The 24,983-nt window shown below is 40.5% G+C and overlaps 1 protein-coding gene across 2 annotated transcripts; it reads right to left on the bottom strand.

The window, feature by feature from the left end:
• On the bottom strand, window positions 1–22,993 carry TAB1 (TGF-beta activated kinase 1 (MAP3K7) binding protein 1). 2 transcript variants are annotated; one of them, XM_063309542.1, is made up of 12 exons: window positions 22,871–22,951; window positions 21,692–21,958; window positions 20,677–20,813; window positions 20,377–20,530; window positions 10,406–10,492; window positions 9,202–9,340; window positions 8,838–8,951; window positions 6,305–6,416; window positions 6,038–6,182; window positions 1,971–2,193; window positions 1,475–1,631; window positions 1–628 (listed from the first exon to the last, which is right to left on the bottom strand). In XM_063309542.1, the coding sequence occupies exons 2-12, from the start codon at window positions 21,719–21,721 to the stop codon at window positions 421–423; spliced, it is 1,506 nt and encodes a 501-aa protein (XP_063165612.1). In that variant the 5' UTR covers window positions 21,722–21,958; window positions 22,871–22,951; the 3' UTR covers window positions 1–420. The 2 variants fall into 2 exon arrangements, with proteins under 2 accessions (XP_063165612.1, XP_063165611.1); XM_063309541.1 differs by lacking the exon at window positions 21,692–21,958 and having other exon boundaries at window positions 22,871–22,993.
• Window positions 22,994–24,983: the final 1,990 nt, after the last annotated feature.

Here is a 24,983-nt window from a genome sequence, read left to right as displayed (position 1 = left end):
TAACTATAAGTTATCATTTATTTTGCAAATCAGAGGTATCTTTCATATCATGATACAGTATTCCCAGATTTACACCTTCAACAGCATGCACATACATACACACATATACACACACACACACTTGTTGTGGACTTATCCATAAGAGAAGCTTGATTGCTGACTGTTCTTAACTTTAGCCATGCAGCAAAGGTTTGTAACTCCCTCTAATGCCCACAGGATTTCACAGTGGAAGAGACCATTAGAAAAGAATTCAGTATGTGTAAATATGCTTGACAAGTGGATGAAAATAATCACATTAGCAATTTGTCCCAAAGTTAGCCTCGTCTCAAAAGGTCATGCTTTGTGGAAGAATATTGTCAGCCAAGAGATGAATTGCAACCTACTGTCTGGTGGGAATTCACAGGGGCTGGTCTCCATGCATTATTGCACAGTGAGTGTCCCCTGTTCACTGTGGTCCATATTCCAAAGGCGGTAAAACTCTGCAAAGTCCACATAGGACTCAACACGTCCATCTTCATCTGGCCTGAGAGAATGAGAAGGACGAGAACGGAAAAGCCCTCCATCTGAGCTTGAGCTGCTACTCTGGGTATGAGTGTTAGTAGACTGAAGGGTCACAGTAGGACTTTGACTGTAGACAAAGCAAGAGAGTGAGGGGGAAAAAAAAGAGACACAAACATTCAGTTCAATCTTCACAAATTACACAGTGAGGACAATTTACAATGGGGTGTCCAATATTTGTCAGCTCAAGAGAGAGCCCGGCTTTGCACAGCATGCCAAGGGCTGCAGTCCAAAAGTGGGTGAGGCCAATTCCCATTCTGGAAGGGGTTCAGAACTTTTATGGGGTGAAACAAGTGCTTTAAGCATCTGCAAGGCTTCAGATATTTTGCTTCTTAAAATTAGGAGAGGCACCAGGTAGGCTACAAGAGATACCAGGCTATATTTTTGGCACTCCTAATTCATAAATACAATATTCAACTTGTTTGGAGACCCTAAAAGAGCACGTTTAGAGCCAGAAAGGCTTTTTAGCTTTAACTTTTTCACTGTCCTTGGTGACACAGGGTTACTTTTATCAGTTTTTGCAGCTGATAAACACTCAGGTTCTTTTCACATGTACTACTGCAAGCCAGGTCCCCCCTAATCCTATCCTGTGTCTTTCATCCCCCACCCTGATGCAGGGCTAATTTCTCCCTGTTAAAACTTCACCTTGCTTGTTTTGGCCAATTGTTCAAGCTTGTCTCAGTTTTTTGGAATCTTCTCTTTTTCTTCTGAAGTGTTAGCCACTTCTTCTAGTTTTGTGTCACTGGTAAATTATGTAATTATCCCCTTCATCAAAGTTATTAATGAAAATGTTGAACAGCACAGGGCTTGGAAATTTGCGTTAAGAAGCAACTAGAAAAAAAATGAAACCCTGCATCTGGTATTCCATGGATAACAGAGAACAAAACTGTACATAATCTGTGCAGGGAACACTTACTTGGTAAGTGTGGGTGTGGCTTCATCTAGCGTGGAACTACTGTGGGCACCATTGACCATCTGACCTTGGGAAGGCATGACAAGTGATAATGTTACACTGGTCTTGCTTGTACTCTGAGTACTAGAGTATGGCACGGACACAGGATAAACACGTCCACCTGGAGATACAGAGATACATCATGAAAAGAATGGGTAAAGGGATTGGGAAATGCCAATAGCTTTGTCATTCTAAAATTGGTAGTTTTTTTCCTCTGGACATTAAAATTATGGCCGTTTAATCCAATGATGAGTGGCCTACACTGTTTAGTCAAAAATAGCCTCATGGCTGCTTCATACTATCCTAAGACAAATAAAAATCTCACAAGAGGTTTATGTGCTTCTGTTTCACTTTCTTTATGTACTTCTCTTTTACACAACCAACTGGGGGAAAAAGCAGGTCTGATCTGTTGCTCTTTCATACACAATTTCTGTCGTAGAAACATTTAATTCTCCCATACCTTGTGTTGGAGTCAACGTGGGCTGGCTCATCTCCCCTAAAGGGTACCCAAAATTTCTTACTAGGACTGTCATGTCTTCGTGCCGAGAGCAGAATTTGGACCGTTCACCACCACTGGCATAGGTATCGCAGTGAATACGCTTAACTCGATCCACAACTGCTTGAGCCACAGAATCCAATGAAGTTTGCTTGGCAAACTCTGTAGCAATCATGGCTGCAATTTCCTGGAAATGGAAGATGTTTACAAAAAAAATATTTGGCACCAATGTGATTATTTGAAAGCCCTGAGGTTGTTCTTCCCATCACTTAGGAATTCCTTATTTGTGAGCAGCTCCAATGCATCTGGGCAGGTCCTGCTCCAAAATAGGAAGCCTACCAGGACAAGTATCATATGGTCCAAAACCTGAGAATTAGGCCTAGCCTCCAATGGCTGGGCTTTTTAAGTATTATTATAATGGTATGAAAGCTTCTCATGGCTAAACAGCTCCCAAAGATTTGGACAAACATCTGGAGGACACCTGAGTAATCCATCTGAAGTGAACAGGTGCAATAATACAAAACCTAATGAGCTTTTTGTCAGATTACTTGAAAGGGCTACACATTCTTTATGTATGTACATACATATATACATAAAGCCTTATGTTAGTGGAGACATGGAGATGATTTACTTGTTGTAAGTTGCTACATGTTTTCTCTTCTAATGTAGCCCTTTCATTTTTTTTTAAAAAAAATATGTTTTTATTGAAAGTTTTAAAAACAAGAGTAAAAATTAATACAAACATACAATTGAATAAGAAAGAAAAAAGAAAAATAAAGGGAAAGTGCAAGAAGAAAAAAAAAGATAGAAGAAAAATAGAAAAAAGATATAAAGAAGTGGCTTCTGATCTTCTTTATAGCAGTTATAAGTACAACTGTAAATTTACCTTTTTCTCTAAAGTCACATCATGACTCTTTTCTTTCTATAATCTAACCCAGCCTTTCTCAACCTTTTGATCCTGGAGGAACCCTTGAGATATTTTTCAGGCCTTGGGGAACCCCTGCACATTCAGGCTCAAATACAGGCCAGACATTACAAAATTATTGTATTTGTTTCATGTGTAGTCCTGATATATGCATTAACAGTGTTCTTAAACTGAAAATAAAGAATGAAACTTACCTCTTCAATGTGAAGTTGCCTGAATTTGAAATAATTTTTTTCAATAAATTGTGATCTCCCAGGGAACCCCTAGTGACTGCTTGCAGAACCCTAGGGTTCCATGGAACCCTGGTTGAGAAACCCTGATCTATCCTATAGATACTAACTTTTTTTTTTTCTGTTTTATGAAAAAGTCCATAAGGGGTTTCCGGTCAACAGTAAACACAGATATTATTTCTTCTCTAACCCCAGTGTAGCCCTTTCAAGCAATATTATACATACATACACAAACACATGAGAGATTATTCTTTGACCATTCCTTCCGAAGTACTGGAAATGGAGGGAAGGAAACTCCTACAGGTCTTTGGGACAGACTTGAATGTCAAGATCTTATCTAAGTGGTTAAAAATTACTGCTTGTGTCTCTCTGGTGGAACTACTGGGAGAGAAGGAGAGAACGTGATGCTTTTCTCGGGGACATAGTTTTGTATTCCTAAAAATACTCTGCTAATTATTTAACAGGGGCTCAGTTACATCATTATTTTTAGAAACATTTATTCAAGGTTGTATTATTTTGTGCACTTCACATAAAAAGAAGCAATAATTTTAGAGGAAAAAACGTAAAGGATCATTATTGTTCTACATGCCCCAGCTATCCCTAGACCAGTATGGATAATTGATTTCTACTAAATATGAACTCATTGAGATTTATGCTTCTAAAATAATTATTAAACTGCACAAGGCAGTGTGATATTGGAAAAGGGGACACACACCTGGTAAGTTAATGGCTTTTTAAAGAAATTAAGTAAAATAACATATTACAATCTATTTAAGATATGAAAGGATATATATATATGTATATATTTTATTAATCAAATGTTTTAAAAAAGTTATTCCAAACTGTATAGTAATCATCTTTCATCAAAAGATGACATTTTGTTTAAAACAGAAGATGATCACATTTATCACAAGATCAGTCCATTTTTCCTTTACATCTTTCACTTCAAGAAATAATCACTACAATTATGTAATTGGGGAAGATACCTGGTCCTGGTGGCTTTCCAATGGAATGTTAGAACAAATATTTATTGTATCCAACTTAAAGGGGCTCGACAAACATCCTAACCCAAGACCAGGAGTAGTGGTGGTGGTGGGAGAAGAGTCAGGTTTTCAAGGCTCATTTATGAGTAAGCAGGTTATGGACAGTTCAACTCTCTGGGATGGGGGGATGCTGCTCCAGAGGGCAGGTACCATGACAGAGAAGGCATACTTCCTGGGCCCCTCCCTTATAGTTTAGTGAAACAAATATAGTTATTCCCAAGTGGGTGATTATGGCAGTGTGGTGTCAGAATGTAGTATTTTATTATATGCTGTTATATTTTAGAGACAGATTGTTAGAGGATCTAGAGAGACAGATCTAGAGAGAATCTTTACTCCTAATCTTAATTAAATATGAGTTTGGAATCCTGACCAGTAATTCAATGAACTTGTCATGAGCACTGATGGTGAGCAGGAGGGGGCCCCTATCCAGGGGGGAAAATGCATGCGTAGTAGTGAGGAGTTGAGCAGTCATTCAAAGAGACACAGAACAGACCCACCTTGACTTTTGGGGTTTATCTGTATGGGTTTTCTCACGCTTCTTCAGTTTGTTAGGATTTTCTGTCTAACGTAGCAGTAATAAAACACTAGAGACTTATTCCTTGTCTCAGTGTGGTTCCTGACTGTTAGGACAGAACTGGAATATATCAGACTTCGTTATTATGTTACAATACAAACCTAGAAAAGTATATGGGATTTTGCGTTAAGTTGTGACCCCTTTGTTTATCTTGGTTTAATAGTGGAACACTTCTCAACTGGTAAGATATAACTCTTCTTTTGATGCACATGAATCAAGATCTAGAAAATGGCCTAGAGTTTGAGTGTTTGCAATAAAAATAGTTGGGATTGATTTATATTTTGAGAGGCCTTGCCATATTTATTCAATTATAGTAAGTGAATGTACAGGATACCGAATACTTTTCTCTGGCAAGGACATTCAGTGAGATGTTCATTGTGTAATTTACAATTATCTGATGAGACAAGAACCTTTAACTTCACATTTTGGGATTTATCCTTATTTTGTATTAATCCTAATTTGGTTACTGTTTGGAATAAGGACCTTTAGAATTCAGCTTCTCTCCGGGCTCAACTGGAGAGTTACTCTCTGACACCACCAAAATCCTGACAAGTACTACTTATGCAAAGTTCTGTTTCAATTCCTGGTTTAATGCTGCAGGACATATATGGAAAGTAATGGGCCACGGATATAATTTTGGTCGGTAAATCAATGAAAAGCCTTTATTGTGAAATAACCTCAGTTTAAAAATAGCATCTAAATCTGTTTTCTGGGTAAACAGGGCCTCTCACCACATTATGGCTTCGAATCAGTTCTGAAGAAGAATTTTTAAAAGCTTTGCAGGATCAAAAAATGAATTTTTCTCAGATTGCTTCCAAGCAATTTAATCAAATTAAGCTATTATTTGATCCAGTCACTACTTCTAAAGTTCTACAGTGGTTAAAAGGTTCTGGAATTAGCAACTTAGGCATCTAAGCCAGTAACCCTTCTTTACAGGACGTCAAAGGAAGTTGATAGGAACTATTATGTGACCTTTGGAATAAGCATATCTTGTCCTGATAAACCAATGGTGGTTTGTTTTCTATGCTCTAAATATAAGATAAATAAAACATCAGATTTTGCTCTGTGTATACTGCACATCTCAGAGAATGTTTATTTCACCAGCAAATGGACATGCATTTACAAGAATGGCTCATCTATGATGCCACAGAGTTATCCACAGGAGATTATAAGTACTCAGAACTGAAACACATCAGTGTAGATCTGAAGACAACAGTGTGGTGTAAAATAACAGTTTTGAATTGCTCTGGAGCTACTACCTGATTGGCTTGTCCAGGTCCATGAGCAGCTTCTAGAGCTTTGTAGAGTCCTTCTGACATAAGCACAAGAAAGCCTGTGACGCCATCTAATGGATGCCCACCATGGATTTCAGGCTCTGCTATGATTGGCTTAGATTTTGCAGCACTTCAAAGAGAAACCCAAGTTAGTACTGTATAATGCAATGAAAAAGGACTTGTCAATACAATAAAATCAAATAGGGAAATAAAAGTAAGATTAAAGTAAGATTCAAGCAGGCTTTGCCTTACCTAAGAAATTCAATATCACCGTAGCCATATTTGACCTTATAATCTCCAATGCGCCGAGTACTTTCTTGCCCACATATGGTTCCTACTTGCTTTATTTTTGCTGCATCCAAACCTGCCAGACCAAAAACAAAAAAAAAATCTCATTAATTTAGGTAGACATGCTAAGAGTTTACATTTGCATTCCAAGTCAGAAAGAGGACAGTACCCTCAAATAAACAGCAGTGTCAGCTGGAAGACTACCTAACCAATGAGGGAAGACACCATGAACTCAATAAGGAGTACAAGACAGAGAGCAGACTTTCATCTTTAGTTATTTATTGAAAAGAAAGTGCAGACTCATATTCTAGACACTGCTTCTTATCCTGGATGTTCTTATACAGCCTAGTATCACTGCATTTGCAAACTAATTAGTCAACCTTTTTTTCTGAAAATATATGGCATAAATCAGCTTTCATCACCCTTCATAAATTAAAACAACGAACAACTAGAGAACTCAGGAAAAAGTTAACAGCACTTCAAAACATTTTAAATCACATCTCAGTTCATCTCATATAGCAATTTAAGCTAAATCAAAATATTCATGGATTTTCTTCAGATTTATCATTCATTTTTCTACCCAATTCCAAGAGCTGTGCATTGATTTGATTACTCCAAAGGAAAAATTAAGTTGAGAGTTATCTAAGAAATCTTGAGTTGAGACGCAAATTAAATCTAGAATAATTTACTTACGTCAGTTTTGAGGGGAAGAGAAAATTGAAACAGCTTACATGTAATACAATGAAATAATTTACAAGATTTATTTCCAACACTTGATTTTTTTCACCACCATACTACGTTCCAACAACTTATTTGTGGAAATTTTTAAACAATTCCAACAACTTCTTTGTGGAAATGTTTTATAGAAAAGACTATTGGAATTAATTCTGGAATTTGCAAGAATCTAAGGGGTGGATGGCTGCCAGGGCGACAGATAGGAGAGCAATGCAGCACAACAACATAAAGACAAGTGTGCTTCATGCCACCAGAAGAAGATGGGATAATGCTCTCTAATCTTGGTCTAGTCTTTTGAATTATTATTTTTTACTTAAAAAACAAAAGTAGATGAAAAAACAGTGTTTTGGGGGAGACCCCAAAGCTCAACTGTACAGCATCGGTTTTGTACATAGTAAACCCTGGATTAAACATTTATCATCTTCAGTTGCAAGGATCATGAAGACTCCTGTTTCAAAACCTATTTAGGTCAAAATAACAGCTAGATGGTCGGGGGAGAGAATAATTTGTTGCCATAATTTACCTCTCAAGGAACGTATTGTGCAAATTGATTTCCAGATACACCTACAGTGATTGGTAAAATTTAGCAGAAGGATCTTCTACAAATAATTTGGGGGTCATGTATCGTTTTACTTCCTATCCTGCAACAATTTGGTGTGAGCAGCCACTTGATAGTGTTCTCTGGATGCCAAAAACAAATTATGAGGAAACACAGCAAGGCTTCTTTGGCTCATTACTCCATTTTTGAATGTCTATTTTTCCAGAGATCAATAAATACCTGAGCTTGGGAATTTTTGAAAACCACACAAAGCCATTCAATTAACCTGGGTTTGACTCCTGGAGGCTGCATAGATAAAGGCTCACCTACTGAAGGCAATTCTTTAGTGATTTTTTTTTTTTGCATCACATATAATACATATTAGAGGAAATTCAACTGTTTGGCTTATGTATTTGGTTTAGCTATCCATTCTGTGTAATTGGGAATACTACATTAATTTTGCAAACTATGGTGGCAACAAAGCCCCTTCCTCAACTACTCTGATATTCAATTATATATTTCCTATATTGGGAAGGAGAGAGTTTACTACCTTCGCCTGTTCAATTGGGCATGCTTTAGCTTGACACTGCTACCCAGAGAACCCATCAATAACAGTGATACTCTGTAGGGAAACAAAACAAAAACAAAAACCTCAGCACAAAAATCTTATTTTGGAATCTCTTCCCCTATTGCAGGGAGGTAATCTGGGTCTGCTTGCAAACCTCACGCTTTTTTTATAGTATGAAAATTATTAAACCGCTGCATAAAAACACTGATATATTTTGTTTTATCCAAGTTTATTTCGAACTGAAATGCTTGTACTTTGTTTGGGATGGTGGTGGCTTTTAAAATGTTCTTCTGGGATTTTTTCCCCCTCCATGGCTTTGCCCATTTCTGTATCATGGCTTCAACCTACTGCTTGTATGATTATCTTTAATTAGTAAGAAATCAAAGACTTGCATTTGACTCTGAGTGACTATCTGGTTAAAGGCTCACCTACTAAGTGTCTCCAGTAATAACTCATAGTTCTTCCAAGGGCTTTCCAGTAATCCAATCCACTATATCCATGGTTTAATTCCCTCCACTTTGTCAAGCATAATAATTTTAACTAGTCCATCATACATTCACCTCACATTTCCAAAGTATATGAAGTCAGCCTTTATTTGATTGTTATTCTTGTGGGCCACAGTATTCTTAGTAGCTGCTGGGGAAAACATTACTTACCCAGTTGCGAAAAGCGGAATAATTCATCCTCGTTCTCGGTAGTGTGATCCATGTTGAGCTGTGTCACTTGCAATCCATCCATGGTAGATTTGCACAAAAGTGCACGGTTTGTTCCTGTGAAGAGTGAATTTACAATGCAAAAACGGAACGGCAACTGACCGCTACCACCCCATGACAAAAGGTTTTTTTCTCCCTCGCCAGGGAACTGTACAATTCCAAGCTGATTCACACAGCGATTTTCAGTGAGAAGTCACAGAAGCATTTCCCTTGCATAAATAGGGTGGTCATCCAACTGACCAACTCCCATCTCTCAGTGCTGGGCTCAGAAAGTACCAAGTCAAAACAGCGTAGAAGAGGAACACACCTACATTAGCGATATAAAGCTTGTTGTTAAGAATCACTGCCACAATGGCCATGGCTCCTCCAGAGATTTCCTTTTCTACAGCCTTCAACCTCTCCAAGATTTTCTGGTACTGAGGAGGCAGCTGGTGATGAGGAACCCCCTAGAACACAAAGTCGTAACTATCAGTGTAAAGATTATCAGCAATATACTTTGGGAATCTTCTGTGGACCAAAAGAATTGTTTCCACTGTTTATATTTTTCTTCACCTACATACATACTGTACATTATGCATTTGACAAAACTGACTCTAGTCCACAAAGTTTATGTCATAACCAACATTCTAGTCTTTTAAAATGCTACATTTCTAATATAAAAAGAGGAAACACATGTACAGCATGTGACAGGATCAAAAAAAGCTACCCGAACAGTACAGAAAAGGAACTTAATTGTATTTAATTTAACCATCTGTATATTCAGTCAGGATTGTTAAAACATTTCCCTCTCAAAATACACGCTCTATGGGTGAAACAGAATTTCCAATTAATTTTAATAGTTATAAACATAGAACATTAAAGGGCTTTTTGTATGTGTGCCTTCGAGTCAGTGTTGACTCCTGGTGACTGCCTGGACTAGTCCCTGAAGTTTTCTTGGCAAGATTTTGGAATTAGTTGCCCACTGCCTCCTTCCTAGGGCTGAGAGTGAGTGACTGGCTCAAGGCCACCCAGCTGGCTTCATGCCTAAAGCGAGACTAGAACTCACAGTCTCCTGGTTTCTAGACTGGTACCTTAACCACTACACTAAACTGGCTCTCAAAGGGTTGTATTATTTCTTAATTATTTAACAGACTATGAGGGCACAGTTTTGTGCATACAGTATTTATATTGTATTATTTCAGCTTCTATTCAAAGCACTTATCTATCCACATTCTAAAATAATATATAAGCAATTAAAACCAATACAAAGCACAAACCAAAAGGCCAGACTGAAGAGGACAATATGACCCAAAAAAAGGTGTTCTGCTTGACTATATCTTTTATTCTAATTCACAGGAGCCGCATCAATCTTGAAAAGTAAACATCTCAACAGTTCACTCATTAAGGTTTTTCAATTTGTACCATGGGTGCTCAATTCTACATTTTCAAATTAATTCAGGCTATAAGGATCTTTCCAGAAATAAAATGCGAAATCAACAGTCCTCGAATTGCCTAGTAAGAACAGGAGTTACCTCTGGTAATTGGGATTGAAGACTGGCTTTTTCTGCCAATGCATCGTCAATAGACTCCAAGAAACTTCTTTCTACCACATCAAAGGCCTGAGGAGATGCCAGAAATAGATTAGTACAAGAGCCTATTAGATCCCCAAATGTTTATAGCCAGCTATACAGAAATGATCAGGATTCTTTCTTCTTGTCAAATATTATACCACTTTCCATGAATTCCCCAAACATGCCCATGCTGGTATGCTCATACCAAAGAGAATACATCTGTACAATGAGAATTCTGCAATCTTACATTTTTTCTTGTGCCAAAATACCTACTACACTCATCATGACAGTTCACATTATACTTCTTGTCTTCTCTTCCAGTGGGAAAAACAGGCTGAAATCTCTAGTTGTCCTAACAGCTAGGAACCACACTGAGACAAGGAATAGGTCTCTAGTGTTTTATTACTGCTACATTAGACAGAAAATCCTAACAAACTGAAGAAGTGTGGGAAAAACCCAGACAGATAAACCCCAAAAGTTAAGGCAGGTCTGATCTGTGTCACTTTGAATGGCTGCTCAACTCCTCACTACTACGCATGCGTTTTCCCCCCTGGATAGGGGCCCCCTCCTGCTCACCATCCATACTCATGACATCACCGTCCCCTCCAGATTCACATTCCATTTCAGCCCCCTCCCTTCCAGAGGTCTCATGAGAGTCCATCTCCCCCTCCAAGCTTCCATGGGAACTGGGCAACAATGGAAATTCTTCAAAGGAAAACTCCTCCAAGGACGAATCAGTGCTGCTCTCCAGGTCTGATAACGCTTCTGGCCCAGGTGGCTGCTGCTGGAAAATAGCTATATAATTAGAAGATTCTTCCCTCCTCCCCCTTGGGAAATGCAAGCCCAAGGTGGAGGGCTGTGGCTCTCCCTCCTCCTCTTGCTTTGGCCTGAGAGCCTCAGGCGGGGGTGGAGGTTGCCAACTTACGAACTCCTCTGCTTGGGATTCCTCTGCTTGCTCAGTCAAGTGAGGAATCTCTGGTAGAGTGCGAGGCTTGGGTTTGTGAGGGAAAAGCTGATGGAATCGATGAACCAGCGTTGGTGCATGCACATCTCTGGCATTCTCCCACGTGCGCTCTTCCTCAGGGTACCCTTTCCAGTGTATTAAATATTGGATGCCCCTTCCCCTCCTCCTAGAGTCCAGAATTTCCTCGACTTCGTATTCCTCCTCCCCCTCCACAATTACTGGAGGTGGGGGGGGGGGCATTTGCGATTGTAAGGTACTTGGGGGAGGGTCTTTGGCTAGCAAGGCTCTGTGAAACACTGGATGGATTTTCATGGATGCTGGCAGCTTTAAGCAATAAGCCACTGGATTTATCTGCTGTACCACAGTGAGAGGGCCCACAAACTTAGAGTCCAACTTCTTGGAGGGTCTGGTAGAGGTCAAAAACTTGGTAGAGAGCCACACTTTGTCTCCTACTGCAATTGCTGGCCCCTCTTGTCTGTGAGCATCTGTAGCTCTCTTGTAAGCACTCTTTGCCCTATTCAGCTGCTCCTTTAACAACTCCTGTGTGGCTTGTTGCTCTTTAAGAAAATCAGCTGCGGTTGGAACAGTTCCCTGCTGGGAGGAGGTGGGCAACACCCGAGGGTTAACCCCGTAGAGTGCTCGGAAAGGAGACATCTTGGTAGAGGATTGCACAGAGTTGTTATAAGTAAATTCTGCCATGGGGAGCAGGGCTGGCCAATTGTCTTGCTGATAAGTGGTGTAACACCTGAGATACTGCTGTAACCATTGGTAAATTTTCTCAACTTGCCCGTTACTAGCCAGATGATACGATGATGATAGGTGGATCTGGACCCCTAATGACTGGAAAAGGGCCCTCCAGAACCTGGAAGTGAACTGAGGGCCTCTGTCACTCACCAAGTGATTTATCATGCCTCTATACCTAAAAACATGATCCATGAACAACTGCGCTGTGGCTTGCACAGATGGGAGGCCCTTGCAAGGAATAAAATGCGCCATTTTAGTGAAAAGGTCCACCACCACCATTATGGAAGTCAGCCCCTGGACCGGGGGTAAATCAGTGATGAAATCCATGGAGATTGTATCCCAAGGCCTGCTGGGGGTGGGTAGGGGTTGCAAGAGTCCTGTGGGCTTCCCTGGGAGAGGCTTGGCTCGTCTACAGGTATGACAAGAAGCAACGTAACCCTTTATGTCTGCAGTCATCTTAGGCCACCAGTAGTCTCTCAGAGCTCTATGGAGAGTTTCGAAAACACCTCTGTGGCTTGCCATTTGATGGTCATGGCAAAGTCTCAGTACTTCTTCCCTCAATGAGGAGGGAATGTATAATCACCCGCTATGCCAGAGGATTCCTGCCTCCACATTAAATGGGGAGGCAGTGTCTTGTGGGCCCCTCTGGAGGTCATCATCCTGGCTCTGGCATACGGGTCCTGTTGCTGCTGAGCTCTGACTCTTGTAAATAGGTCCTCTGCTTGTCTGCCTGCTGCTAAAATCTCTGTCTGGTTCCCCCTCATAGACTGCTGAAAGTTGTGAGGTTGTAATATAGTAGCCTGTACCTCCTGGTGAGTAGCGGGAGTTGCCTGAATGGATTGAGACAGGGCATCTGCCAAACGGTTCTGCGCCCCAGGAACATAAGAAATAACAAAACTGAAACGGGAGAAAAACTGGCTCCATCTGATTTGGCGTGGGGAGAGGGATCTGGTGTTAGGGATCTGGTAGAAGCTGTAAATTCTTGTGATCGGTGCAAACTTTCACAGGAAAGGTTGCACCTTCTAGCCAGTGCCTCCACTCTTGAAATGCTGCTTTAATTGCCAGCAACTCCTTGTTAAAAACATCATAGTTTCTCTCTGCTGGTGAGACCGTGCAGGAGAAAAATGCACAAGGGAGCAGTGTCTTTCCTTCTTTGTCATTATATTGCAATAAAACAGCCGCAATAGCAAAATCTGAAGCATCTGAATGCATTATGAATTGCTTCGTGGGATCAGGATGCTTTAAAAGCAGCTGGGATGCAAAGAGTTGCTTAAATTCTTGGAAGGCTGCTTGCTCTCTCTCCCCCCAAATGAATTTTGATCCTTTCTTCAAAAGCTGTTTGAGGGGTTTAGCCCTGTCACTAAATTTATTTATGAATCTCCTGTAGAAATTGGAGAATCCTAGGAATCTTTGTACATCTTTCACATTGGGGGGGGGGTTGCCAAGAGAGAATTGCCTGGACCTTTGAAGGATCCATGGATATGCCTTCTGTTGATATTCTATAGCCCAGGAAATGTAATTCAGCTAAATTGAACTTCTCTAGCTCGGTGAACAGCTTGTTCTCTCTCAGTCTTTGTAAGACATTACGTACATGGGTTACATGAGTTGTAGCATCCTCAGAGAATATTAATATGTCATCTAGATAAATGACCAGATACTTATCTAGTAAATCAGAGAAAATTTGATTCATAAATTGGGAAAATATGGCTCCTGCATTAGACAAGCCAAAAGGCAAAACAAGGTACTCAAATTTACCAAACCTGGTATTGAAGGCAGTCAGGTATTCATGCCCCTCTTTCATCCGGATCAGATTGTACGCATTTCTGAGGTCCAACCTAGTAAAAATGCATGCTTGCTGTAAGCGATTCAGCAGATCAGATATTAGGGGGAGTGGGTAATTTTCCTTGACCATGACTTTATTGAGGGAACTGAAATCATGCACCATCTCATGGGTGCCTCCTGGGTTGCTGGTGCCAACGGATCAGGCTTTTTTGGTACGAAGAAGGTAGGAGCAGACTCTGGGGAAGTAGATGGTCAGATAAAACCCTTTTGGAGATTAGAATCCAAGTAATCTTTTAAGGTGGCTAGTTCCTTGGGGGACATGCGATATTGTTTCCTTGCTGGAATCTTGTCTCCTGGTATCAACTCAATGGTGCAATCACAGTCCCTATGGGGGGGGGGTAGTGCTGTGGCCTCTTGTTCGCTGAAAATGTCTGCGAAGTCTGCATACTTGGCTGGCAACTGGATCCCCCCTGCTTCCGTGACTGCATTGGTTGCTGGAGAGAGGAGAGTGGCTTGAATCTTGTGGTGCTGGCATTCCTTAGCTGGGAAGGAGATTGCTCCTGTAGTCCAGTTCAACAATGGGTTGTGGATCTTCAGCCAAGGTGTGCCCAGGACTATAGGCACATTAAGTGATGCAGTAACATAAAGTTGGATCCACTCAGTGTGGTCTCCTGTTGTTAGTTGCAAAGGTTCTGTGAAACTTCTAATCGGCCCTGCCTTGAGGGGCTGGCCGTCAATGGTCTCAACTTCTATGGGACGTGGCAATTCTATGGTCGGGATGTTGAGGTCTTGTACAATCTGTACATCAATAAAATTGGTGGAAGCTCCGGAATCCACGAGGGCCTCTAGCTTGACCTGGTGCTCTGGGTTTACATGCATTATGACTGGTAAGTAGTAAAAGGATTGCCTGGAATCCTCAGAATGAGCCCTTCTTAATTGATTGATGGTCTCCCTGCTGAGCTCTGTGGAGGGAGACCGACGGAGTTTCCCTGGCTGGAAGTCGAGGTGGAGGTGGCTCTTGGTTCTGCTGCTTGCCCTGGGGCTCTTAGGAATTTGCTTGGCTTCTCGCTGGGCAAGCTCTCACCATGTGCCCCTGGACTCCTCAGTAGAAACAGCAGGCTCTCTCTCTCCTTCTCTGTCTCTCAGTCTCGGAAATAAGCCTCCTGCTCACCCTGATCTGCATCGGCTCCTCTGGTCCTGAGTAAAGAGATGGTGCGGAGAGGGAAATCCTGGAAGTGCTCTGAGGCCCCCGTTTCTCCCTGGCTGCATCTGTCTGAGCTCTTGTAGCCTGGCGTCTACAACTACAGACAGTTGATATAAACCTTCTAGGGTAGCTGGTGTTCCCCGGCGCACTAATTCATTTTTAATTTCTTCATCCAGCCCCTGTTTGAATTGGTCTTTTAATGCACTCTCATTCCAGTCCAGATCTCCTGTTAACAATTTGAAATCAACAATGTAGATTCCCACCCTCTTGTTGCCTTGCTTGAGCTTCCGAATTTCCTGGCTGGCAGTGACCTCTCTGATCAGGTCGTCAAAGTGTGCTCAGAACCCTGCCAGAAAATTCTGGTAGTCGTTGAGAATTGGGTCATTGTTCTCCACCATGGGAATAGCCCATTTGGCTGCTGGGCCCTTTAGCAGACTTAAAATGAAGGTGACTCTGGTTCTGTTTGTGGGAAACTCTGCCAGTCTGCTGTCGAAAAACATTGTGCACTGTGTGAGAAAGTTCTCAACTGTCCTGCTTCTCCTCCAAACTTCTCTGGTAGACTGCCCTGGGATCTCAAGATTACTGGTGGAGCTGCTGCTGTTGGCACCGGTTGTGGGTTAATCGGAGCTGGTTGTTGTAACTGCTGTAGCATGGCTGCTTGTAATGTGTTGATCTGGAGATCTACTTGTTGTTGTTGTTGCAATGCTGCTGCCAGTTGTTGGATGGCCTGCTGAATTTCCTGGTTTTCCGAAGACATTTTCCCAAATGTCTCTTCCTTTTTTTTTGTTCCTCCCTCTTTCAATGGGAGTAGGCAGTTTGTTAGGATTGATGTCCTAACAGCCAGGAACCACGCTGAGACAAGGAATAGGTCTCTAGTGTTTTATTACTGCTATATTAGACAGAAAATCCTAACAAACTGAAGAAGTGTGGGAAAAACCCAGACAGATAAACCCCAAAAGTTAAGGCGGGTCTGATCTGTGTCTCTTTGAATGGCTGCTTAATTCCTCAGTACTACGCATGCGTTTTCCCCCCTGGATAGGGGCCCCCTCCTGCTCACCATCCGTACTCATGACACTAGTTGCCCGTATAGTCACGCAAAGAAAATAGCAGGAGTATGGAAAAATAACTACAGGGTTTGAGGATTGGCTTCAGAGATTCAAACCAGTCATTCATTCATTCATTCATTCATTCATTCATTCATTCATTCATTCATATTCTATCCCGCCTTTATTATTTTTATAAATAACTCAAGGTGTCAAACATACCTAATACTCCTTCCTCGTCCTATTTTCCCTACAACAACTACCCTGTGAGGTGAGTTGGGCTGAGTGTGTGTGACCGGCCCAAGGTCACCCAGCTGGCTTTCATGCCTAAGTCGGGACTGGAACTCACGGTGCCCTAGTTTCTAGCCCAGTCCCTTAACTACTAGACCAAATAAATGAACAAGCATAATGTTTTCAACTCACGTGTTTAATTGGGTTCTCTTTATCTAGTTTTAGGACTTGTGTTAAGAACATATAATGTTTTGTCATATTTATGAAGAAATATTGAAAATTCAAAAGGGTTCACAAACTTTTAAGCACCACTGTAGCATTTTGGCTAAGAGACCAGCTGAAAATGGTCTCTAGTTTAGACTTTTGAGAGTAAACTTGCTTTCTGAGAAGAGGTAGAGGGTGAGCAGAAAGAGGCACTTGCCAGTGCTAAAGTGTCAATTATTAAATGTTCTCTCCAGAGCATCTGTACTGCTCTTTTGATGTCATGTAAAAGCATATCTATTTTCTTAATTTTATTAAGTTTTAAGAGAAAGATAAAAGCTACAAAAAACAAACAAAAAAACCCTAAAAAGATGTGAAAAAACAAGAGAAAACTTTTTTTTTTCAAAGTTACAGAAAGATGTGACTTCTGATTTTTAACAGCAAGGATATACAAAAATTTTCCATAATCAGTCCCTTACTCTATATTAAACCAAAACATTATTTCTATATATCATTCTACTTTGGCACATTATAAAAATCAGTAAGTACAGTTACTCCCTCCCCTTATATTAAAGAAAAAAAAGTCCATATAAACCTCCTAAACAACTTCCCCCCAAAAGATAACACTTATTTAATTATTCCCTTCCTACTACTATTCTATACATTTCTGTCTGCTATAATAAAAATCAAACTAAAAAGCACATAAATTGTCTGCCATTATACTTAATAGTACAAGTTTAATAATCTTAATCTTAATAAACCCAAAACCATCCAAATAAACATTTTTAACCCTAATAATCTTAATCCAAATCCTTAAAAACAAATATCAGCCAAACCCTAAAATCAATCCAGAGAAATATTCTTTAACCCTTATCCCACTTCAAAATAAACCAGAGCATTTACATATCCCCACAATGTACACAGAGCTTTTTTCTTAGAAAAAAGCAAACAGCCCAACTGCCCCCCTCAAAAATTCCAACTACTCTTGAGAAAATCTCCCATACATAATGATCCCTTCTTTTCCATGGCATTCCTCCAGAAAATCAATTTCACTTGTGGCTTACAAATCTCTCTCTCCCTTAAATTTCTCCAACTCCACTATCCAATCTTCATCCAGCATCTCAATAGAAATCCCGATCTCATTCTTAGAAGAAATATTTCTATCACTGTTAAATTCCTCAATTTCATCCATGACATCCCCAACCAGATGACACATTTTAAACCTCATATTTTCCAAGATGTCCTGAATGTCTTGCATAAAAGCTTGATAAGAGTCAGAAAGAATCTGTTTAAAATCTTGTTGGAAGTCAGAAAAAATCTGTTTAAGATCTTCCATGTCTCATACAGTAGATTATGGCGCCCCAGGAGCTTAACCAGCAAAAATTGAAGATATAGAAAAGTTCCAAATGTGTTTACACAAAGTGAAAGTGAGATAAGCAAACAGTTCCCAAGGGAAAGTAGAAGCAGAAAGCTGAAGGTTCAAATCAGCTGATTCAACATGTAGGAAAATGCTAATATCTTCAAATTTAGTACAAAAATAAAAGAGGAAGACAATTGTTTACTCTCAATCCTCCTTAATATTTGGAAGGAAAACAAAGTCCAAAACTTAAAAAAGAATTTTTTAAAGAGTAATCCCAAAAATAACGATAAGCACCAAGAAAGCCAGCTTCTTGCTGCAGAAAGCCTCTCTTAGGGTATGCATACTTAAAAAATACACACACACACACACACCTCGCCCCCCACACACGGTGATTTAGAAATCGGGTGGCTGATCTTAATGTCCCTTTAAGCCTACAGCGCGGCTTGGAAAATGATGATGTCCCCACCTCCCTGCTAGCTCTTAACAGTTGAACGCAAAACACTGTTTGCGATCTTCTGGCAGCCTTCTGGAGGGCAGATGGGGTGATTCCAGTGTTTTCCTTTATCCAGAGAACACTCCTGGGCTTCAGGAAAACCTGCCTGAGCCTGAAAAAATTTGCTGCATTGTCAGCTCCACCCACTAAGCCCATGGGCACAGCTATTCAGTCTACCATGTCCCCACCAGAAGTCCCAAGCATATCTATTTTCTGAGGGTCTTTAACCCCACAGATTCTTTTTATCAAACCTCTCAGAATATTTGTGTGCTTTTGTCATGGGCTTTTTCAAACCACAATTTGGTTTTCTTTGTTTTTAAACTGATTTTGCATTTTTATCTTATATCAGAAAAAACTATTACTATTTTAAAGTTCTTGGCACAGTATCATGCAAAATTGCATAATGATCCTCACTACATGAAAAGAATGCTAAACTTTTTGTGTAGTTTTAATTTAAAGATGTGACCTTAAAAAAGCATGATTTCTCTAAAGAGAGAGACAGCCACCAAGGATTTTGCTGGCTAAGTTGAGAGTATTTCTTGAAGAAGGTTTTAATTTATGACATTTTCAACAATTGGGCATTTAGTTTATCATTTATGAAATAGAACATAACTGAACATAAACCTCTATGGGCTGAATTGGAAAGTTATTATGTATCTCTATTAAGAACCTGGCAATTACTTGGGTATTCATATAGAAAAAAGATCTTTTATTTCCGGGCTTATGTGCAACTAAAAGATATTATTGAAATGTATATTGGATTGTGATGCCAAGTTTCATGAACATGTAAATTTGTGGAATAACTCTACTTTAAAAAAAATTGGGAAGACCATTCTATTAGAAAGCATGGGCAGAATCTGGAATAGTTGCTTTAAATCAAACACTTTGTAATAATTATTTTAAGGATTTTCAGAACTACAGATAACATTTTTCTTGCTAGCACACATCACTGGCAATACAACCAACTTAAGCATGTTTTGATTTCTCAGTATGGATCAGACAGCTGCTTGAAGAAGTCTGGGATGCTATCAACTTTTATACTGTCTGTTGTTGAAATTAAACCAGGTCCATATCAGAAATTGAAAAATCTTTAAAGTTGAAATTACTAAAATTTATAAGTGATGAAATAAAGAGTTGAATACTCAGTAATGGAATATCAATGGATCTAAGTCTTTAAACATTGCTTCTCTGGACTTGAATTTGAAATTAATCCTTCTAAGATTTTATTCCGAGTCTACTGAAGTCCTCAAAGAATGTATCAGAAAGCATGGACTATAGATCGTTGGTGTGGTAAAAAAAATTGAGGGTAAATTAATTCATAAGATTTTTGTCTGGTTTTGGTTTTGTATTAGAAGAATATTGTAACATATATAAGGAGGTGTCTTGGTAAGGTTTTCAAGTTAAAGATGTTAATGTTGTTTTGAATTATATCCCAAAATTGTGGAATCTGACAATTTTCAGGAGTTTTGGTTATATAGGGCATGGGGAATAGCCAAGAGAATTATATTGAGAGATTGGAAAAGTACTATTACCCTGGATATCAAAGACTGGATTCAAGAAATGTGTAATTTACCTGTTTTTTCAAAAGGCTATTTTTACTACTAATCAACAATATGTTTCCCTTTTGACACTAATTTCAAAATACTTTAAAAGACTAGACAAATTTTACACACCATTGTTATTACATGATTAAAAGAATATCTGATATATTTAGTATGTTAATTTTTTAGTTTTTTTCTAATCATTTAATTCTGTTTTTTCTCTTTTTGTTTTGGTATTACAATTTCATATTAATTTGTTGGATATTATTGTTTTCCTTTCCTATTCTTTCATCATTCCTCTCTTAAATATTGCAATACAATTATAAATAAATGAATAAATAAATAGAGAGAAAATGCGTGTTCTATTACCTGCAGCAAGATTCTGCGCACCTCTGCCTCATCCTGGTCTGCATTCAGCTGGCCCAACAGGAGTTCTGCAGAAAGCCGCTCTCCCACAAAGTTTGTGATTCGGTTACCATCATAACCATTAAAAACTCCGTAGAGGTAGCAATTGTTCTCACTCCTGCCAAAAGGAGTCAGGATAAGTAGGCAGTGCCATTTCTTAGATAATCAGAGAAACAGCATGTCCATTATGAAAATCAAATGAAAGAGCAAGAAAACTGTATTCCTGTGCAGTTGAATGATTCCATCCAAATCTGTGCTCCTTACCTGAATTTCAACCAGTTATCCTCTAAGGGATGAGTTTCAGTGCCCTTTCCATCAGCAGTGTAGGAGCGATTAGAGGCTGAACCGACACCAGAGAGTTGACAGAGAGGCAAGTCATCTGTCCAGCTTGAAAGTTGCTCCTAAATATTGGTAAGAAGAGAGCCTCACTTCTCAACAAAAGCAAATGGAATAATAGTACACTAATCAGATTACCTTCTCAATCAGAGTGCTAGCAATTAAAACACTTGAGACCCTTTTTGTACTTAAACAGACCTTGCCACCTACTCAACCATGTTTTCTCTATTATATTGCTCTTGCTTCCTTACTGCCCATTCCTTGAAAGCTAGCTTCACATATTAAATGCCTATGCATGCATACAGGCCCTACACTGGCATCAGAATATACATAATTTGCCTGCAAAACCAGTAAGTTACACACATTTTAATTACCATAATTTAATTGCCAATGCTTTTCCATGCATAGTTCAGATGCTTTTGGCATAGGACATTAATATTTCCCTTGAATTTCTGAAATAGTTGCCCTTCAGAAAGCCACAATTCTTCTCCTCCACTATATACATGGATTGCAGAACTGACATCAGTCTGTCCTCCACAGAATTGTAAAATATTCATTTAGAATCAACTTTCCCAGAAACAGTGCACAAATATTCATAAAGTATTTCTTTTTATATGGGTCTAGGGCAGGGGTGCAAATAGTGCAGGCTGGGAACAGCAAGCTAACTCAAATTTGCAGACCCCTCATTTAGATCTTGATAGGCACCACTCATGACTAATGCTGAATTGAGTTTGCCTACACTGTAGAGGCCAGAGCCAGAAGTACAATTATCTTGCTATATCACTAATACCATAAGAGCACCAGAAGTTGTTTTATTATCAGTGTTTTTCCTTTAATCCTTATATTGGAGAAAATTATCCCGACAAAGCTGGTACAAAGTGGGATTGTAGAATAATACATTAATACACAAACATAAGGTACATGAATAGCCCAACTGGAGTACCTGACTGGTTTGCTGCATCTTAGGCAACATACATGAAGAACTGTGAGAACCATGTTTTGATTTCACTTAATTTCTTTCCCTGAGACACAATTAAATGAGGCATTTGTTCTTGGCACTGAAGAAAAGTACATATATATTCCTGGACTATATCAGGAGTGGGAAAACATTAACTTTTTCTACTTTTTCCATGCACACTTGGTGAATAATATGAGCATGATCTTCCTCTCTTGATTCAGTTAATTTCTAACTTGCAACTTGGATTGCCAACTGTAAATGGAAGAAAAAAGAAAGAAAAAAGAAGAGGCAGCTCTTTCTCACCCTGCAACTGCAGGAAATAAAGAGGCTTGGTGGTCTTGTTTTGTTCAAAGCAAAAGTTTGGAAGACAAATTAGAATCCAGCCTGTCTATGCATAGCCACGGGAATTGGGCACCCCACCTTTCCCATCTTTCCCTCTTCTGGCTGTGTTGGCTACAGTGCCTATACTTCCAAATCAGCACAGCCTACTGCTGCAGTGATCTCCAAGGCATCTGGATGCACCCAGTGACAAACGCAAGAGAAACTAGTGAGATAAAGGAGATAGGACTGTGGAGTCCTTGGTGGGGTGCTCTCTGAGCTTAGCTGTTTGCTTGCACACGTTACCCAACTAGGTAACATCATCAGTGCTAGTGAGCGTGGGGTTTGCTCTGTTTATATACAGTAGCTTACCCTGCAAAGGTTAGTGGGAGTGTGGTTTTCTCCTTGGTAGTTCCTTGATTAGTGTACTAATTCTCCTTGGTAGTTCCTTGATTAGGATAAAGGAGGTGGGAGTTCACTCTTTCACAATCACGCAGCCAAGGGGATTTCAAAGTAGCAGCTTTTTTCCTTGTCGCACAGAGAACTACACATCCCAAAATGCTTCTTCGCGCATGGCCTCATTAAAGGGGAACCCACATTCCTTTGCTTCTGATTGCTCCCACGGCTGAAGGGGAACACAACGCGCGCCTCTCCCTGCACGCCCACCCCCTCGTTACTATTGCAGGAAAGCATACGCCCGTGTGTGTGCAAGACAGAACCCAGAAAAACAGGAAGCCCGCGGCACACCCGACCCCTTCCTTAAATCCGGGAGCAGAACTTTCTTCCATCCGTTGTCCCCCCGCCGCGCCCCTCTCGTGCTCCCATAGAAAAAGCGGAGCTGCTCACACTCTGCAAAAGACTCCTCCTCACCGCCGCCATCTTTATGCAGAAACAATACCCTCCTCCCGCCCATCGGCGGGAAAGAGAGAGCGGGCCGGAGGAAAGGCAAGGGTGGCCATCGGACGCAGTTTACTCTGCGGAATTGGGGGCGTGGTGTCTTTGGTTTCCCTCGGTCGACAGCGCCCTCGAGAGGACGGGAGGGAGTATTGCGGCCCATTGACTCGCTCTTCCTTCCGCGTTTTGTCTTGCATGTTGAAATGTTTTAAAAACTAGACATTATCTTTTTGCAGAACAACATTTGTCGAGGTAGTCCTCAGACAGAGTGGGATACAAGACCCAGCAGCCATAGGTGGATATGCGGTATTTTGCAAAGCGAATCTTAAAATAAGACAGGAGGGGTGGCGCGGCCACCAGCGCCGACTGCTTTCCACATTCAGTAGATCATGTATTTCTAAGCCTTGCCCTGAGCCGGACTGTTTGACCAGCAACGGCTTCACATTTTCACAGAGTTGGGGGCTTTTAAATCTACGAATCAGATCTGATCTTTTAGAGCTTAAATTAGATAATCCCTTGAGAAATTTCAGTAGCAGTAGCCTGCAAAATATTACCTTGTTTGGGATAACTGCTTATCACCTTCGGTACCTCCTCTTACTGCATTTCCGCTGAAGTTTGCATTAGCAGTCCTGTTCTAAAATCACTCATTTTTACAGTGGTATCATTTCGTAATTTTGCAAGATCAAACCAGTCCATACTCCAGGAAATAAAGCCAGACTGCTCACTTGAGGGAATGATATTAAAGGCAAAACTGAAATACTTTGGCCACATAATGAGAAGACAGGACACCCTGGAGATGATGATGATGATGATGCTAGGGAAAGTGGAAGGGAAAAGGAAGAGGGGCTGACCAAGGGCAAGATGGATGGATATTCTAGGGGTGATGGATTCATCCCTAGGGGAGCTGGAGGTGGTGGCTGACAGGAAGCTCAGGCGTGGGCTGGTCCATGAAGTCACAAAGAGTCTAAAGCAACTAAACGAATAAACCACCACCATTTTGTAGTGTAACGTTTAAGGTCCTGGCTTTGGGATGGAGCGACCGATTCGAGGCCCCTCTCATAGAACTCCCTAGCTGGCTTAAGGCCAGTCATTTTCAGCCCAACCTACCTGCCAGGGTTGTTGTAGCAATAAAAGGGTAAAAATTATTATTTATTTAATTTTAATGCCTTTATTATGCTCACCATGAGCTCCTGGAGAAGAGGGAGATGAATGAGTGACATAGGCTTTCCAAATCCTAGAGAGTTGCCAAGCCCAGTTTAGCCAGGTTTTACATGCAGGATGGCCATTCTTCCAGGGTTGTCCCCCAAAGGCCCCAACCTGAAACCCTGCAGAACTGTAAGCTAAATAGGCCATTTCTAGAATGGCCTGGAAAGGGTCAGCAGATCCACGCCCTGGCTGTGAACCTGAAAGCCTAAATAATTTGTGCTGAAATGCTTTGGAAATTGGTGTGGAGAAGGCTTGTCATTACAGTACCCTAGCTATTCAGTGCAATACAGGACACAGCCACTTCCTAATAGAAATTTATTAGTGTCTCAGCCTGAATGTGGTCCAGAAATATTAGCCATTGGGAAAATCATACAATCAAATGCATCCACAAGATCCAGTGCTTTGTCATCTGTTCCCCCTTGAGGGTGCCACAAATGCCTCTGCACACAGTCAACTCCCAAGGTTTGCTAATGCAGGTATAAAGTATTACCTCACCATGCTAGCGATGAGAAGCAACTGCCCTGTGAGGACAAGCAGCCAGACCTCTGAATGGAGGGGCCTCTTTTTTAGGTTACTTTGAGAAGTCCCTTTCTGTCACCGCTGGCTGGTATAATCCCCATGAAAAACAACACCTGCAACTGGGTGCTCTTGGTCCTTTCCCCTCCCCATTTCCTCTGAAAACAAAGGACACTTTTATATCCTGTGAACTGCCCTGAAAGGCTTTCAGGTTGAAAAATGAGATAGAAATCTTCACATAAACTAGGATTATGCATCCTTTCTCATATCAAGAGCCACACTTTGCTTGGAGCCTGCTTCATAAATCAGGCAAGGCTGGGGAAAAAAGATGGGTAGGGCCAGT

Source organism: Candoia aspera, chromosome 7 (genome assembly GCF_035149785.1).
Source record: "Candoia aspera isolate rCanAsp1 chromosome 7, rCanAsp1.hap2, whole genome shotgun sequence".
NCBI classification, from domain to species: domain Eukaryota; kingdom Metazoa; phylum Chordata; class Lepidosauria; order Squamata; family Boidae; genus Candoia; species Candoia aspera.
This window is presented reverse-complemented; position numbering and strand designations above follow the sequence as displayed.

Bases quoted from the DNA above. Each gene is read 5' to 3' on its own strand.
- TAB1 (XM_063309541.1), bottom strand. From the start codon at position 22,903: ATGGCGGCGGTGAGGAGGAGTCTTTTGCAGAGT. The intron at 2,194-6,037 runs GTAGTAGCTCCA...TTCCATTTCCAG, and splicing joins GACCTGGACAAGCCAATCAG to GAAATTGCAGCCATGATTGC. The intron at 1,632-1,970 runs GTATGGGAGAAT...CTGTATCTCCAG, and splicing joins CACGTTGACTCCAACACAAG to GTGGACGTGTTTATCCTGTG.